Source organism: Alligator sinensis, unplaced genomic scaffold, assembly GCF_000455745.1.
Source record: "Alligator sinensis unplaced genomic scaffold, ASM45574v1 scaffold600_1, whole genome shotgun sequence".
Lineage (NCBI taxonomy): Eukaryota > Metazoa > Chordata > Crocodylia > Alligatoridae > Alligator > Alligator sinensis.
The window spans coordinates 4,834,619-4,837,230 of NW_005841859.1; the positions used below are offsets into that span (position 1 = coordinate 4,834,619).

A 2,612-nucleotide genomic window follows, 5' to 3' on the forward strand; every position below is an offset into this window, starting at 1 on the left:
CTCATTCAAAAGGCATTTGGATGTTTATCTTGCTGGGATCATTTGACCCCAGCAGACTTCCTCCTTATAGCAGGGAGGGCTGGACTCGATGAGCTCACGAGGTCCCCTCCAGCCCCTAATGTCCTTGAAATCTGAAGTAAAATCGGTATTAGTATGCTATGTTATAGGAAGGGCTTGCATGAGAGCTCTTTCTATTCAGGGAGCCAGTGGCTGCAATTAAGTTGAATTATGTTTACTGTTAGCCTGAGTGGTAAAGGCAACTGGGAAGCATGGACAGCCAGAAGAATGTGCATTGTGTGTTTTTCTTCACAGGTTTTTAGATTCACTGGACCTCTACCTATCTCTCAGGAAATGCTTTGGTCCTTGTGCTCTAAGAAGCAGCTCATAGGTTTTGAGGTAAGCACTTCCCTTTTGCCTGTATGTGTTTAAATACCATAAGGGTAAGACTTCTGATTGTCACCATTTGGGGAGTAAAAATTGAAGCATACCATTTCCCGCGCTCTCTCAGTCCCATGCTGACACTAAATGCATAGCAAAAATAAACAAGTATAAAAATACAGGTAGTATTTTGCCTATAACATTTTTGTTTATGCATCTCCTATGAAGATGCTCCATGACTAGGGCTCCTCTTGATACTAGGAGGTTTAGTGCTAATAATAATTCACTGCCATCTACTGGCTGCAAGTGCTATGACTAGCTATCCTTGCAAAAGTGGATGGAATTAAAATGTTTCAAGAAGCACAACTGTACTTTGAAGTGTTCCCTACCTGTTGCAAATTTAGAAACTTTTTTTTTGATTCTGGAAACTTACAACACTAGCCACCTACCCAGGCAGAATCAGAATAAAAGGAGCATCCTATACAGTTACTACAAGTTACTCCCAGGACAGGTATAATTAGAGCTGTTTGGCCCTCTTCTCCTTTCTCTCTTCTTGCTGTCAGAACTGCTCGCTAGATGGCAAGAGTGTGAACATGAGAAATCAAGCATTCATTACCCACACTTTGTTTTACATCTTTTAATCAACACGACAGCCCATCTTCCTCCTAGAAGTGGTCTCTGATATGCTGTTTTAATAAAGTTGTTGTTTATATGGGGGAAATCTTGAGGGCCTATGGCTTAATACATAAAAGGTACAGATGTGGTGGCTGTCTTGAGATTACCCTTTAAGTGAAACAAAACTGCTTATTTACTATGAAACATCTTGGTATCTAAATACCTTGACAGCATCACAATTAAAGATCTTGTGATAATTTAAATTAGGAGAATACTGGAAAAACAAAGTTCTACACACCTTTAAAATTTACCCATCTCTGGAAGTTTACCTTCTTGGTCTGTCCAACTCTGGAATAGACCTCAAGAATTCACCTAATTCTATCCCCTGCTCAAGGTAGGATCTCATTCTGTCCACTAATTTGCAGCATTTTGTCTTTACTGGTTTTAATTCAGAATACAGAAACAACAAAAGAATGTAAGTTCACTGTGAGTTTCCATGAGATCTGCCTGAAGGGTCAGAAAACTTCATTCATGCTAGTAGGGAGGAAAAGAGCCTAATGAGGCTCAGGTGAAACCCAAACTGCTAATTGTTTAGCTGTAACTTAAATCCTTTCTACCTGTCCCTTGCTGAACGAATGACTGACACTGTAAATACAATCACAACTGGTTTCCAAAGTCACTGGAAGAATCCTGAAGCTAAAGTACATCCTTGCATGAAAGTTAAGTTTGAAAGCTGGTGCTGTAGTTTTCATTAGGTCAGTAATTGTACTATGCCTACATCACATTATGCTATTAGTTGTTGGGCTAGAAGCAGCATTATTAAACAGATTTTCTTTATGCAGCCTTTCAAAGTGGTTTTGATTTATTCACGGCCAATACTTTCATTGGCTGGTTTGATATTACAATTGCAAAAATGTAATAGTGATTTTTTTTTCAATAACCAGCCATCTTAGTGAAATGGTTACAGCAGGGGTGCTTGGCCTCTGGACCATGGGCCAAATGCAGCCTGCGCAGTCATCACATCTGGCCCCAGGGTTCCCCACAGGTCTGGAAATTTGGTGGTGGGGGGAGTGGTGATGATTTAATACAGCTACCCTTCCCACTTCCACATCCTTAACCCCAACCTTGCAGCTGCAGGGGGTGGGTCATGCCCCTTCATCCCCCTAGAGGGCCAGGTTGCTCTCTGTGCTCCTCCCCCGGCTGGACGGCGCCCACAGTGCCTGGCCCAGGTATCAGATTGGGGCCGCGGCCCAGAGGCAGCCTGCGGGCTCGGCCCGGCTCGACCCATTCATCCCCTGCAGGAAAAAGGTTGAGTCCCACTGGTCTGTGACCGCGCCGGCTACTCCGCTTTCACCCCCGCGCCCCGAAAGGGCATCTGCCACCTGCCCCGCCAGCAGCAGCAAGGCTGAGGCTGGGTGGCCAAGGGCAGATGTCCGGGGGCAGGGGAGCACCTCCCACCCCAGGCCCCAGGCCCCACGCGGGGTCAGCGCTGGTCCCGCGGGCCGCACAGGAGCCGGACGCCGCGCCGGAGCAGGGGCAACGTTATGGGGCAACTGCTCGTGAGCCACCCGCTCCTGTAGGCCCCGCCCCCTGCGGGTGGGAGGTGGAGCTCGGGGAGG

The 2,612-nt window shown here is 46.3% G+C and overlaps 1 protein-coding gene across 1 annotated transcript in view; it reads left to right on the forward strand.

Moving 5' to 3' along the window:
* Positions 1-1,628: 1,628 nt before the first annotated feature.
* The window catches only part of SELENOO (selenoprotein O), a 26,859-nt gene continuing 25,875 nt past the window's right edge, over positions 1,629-2,612 (forward strand). The window contains exon 1 of the mRNA XM_014524597.1: positions 1,629-1,694. Within this exon, the coding sequence (XP_014380083.1) occupies positions 1,629-1,694 (66 nt within the window). The remainder of the gene's footprint in view (positions 1,695-2,612) is intronic.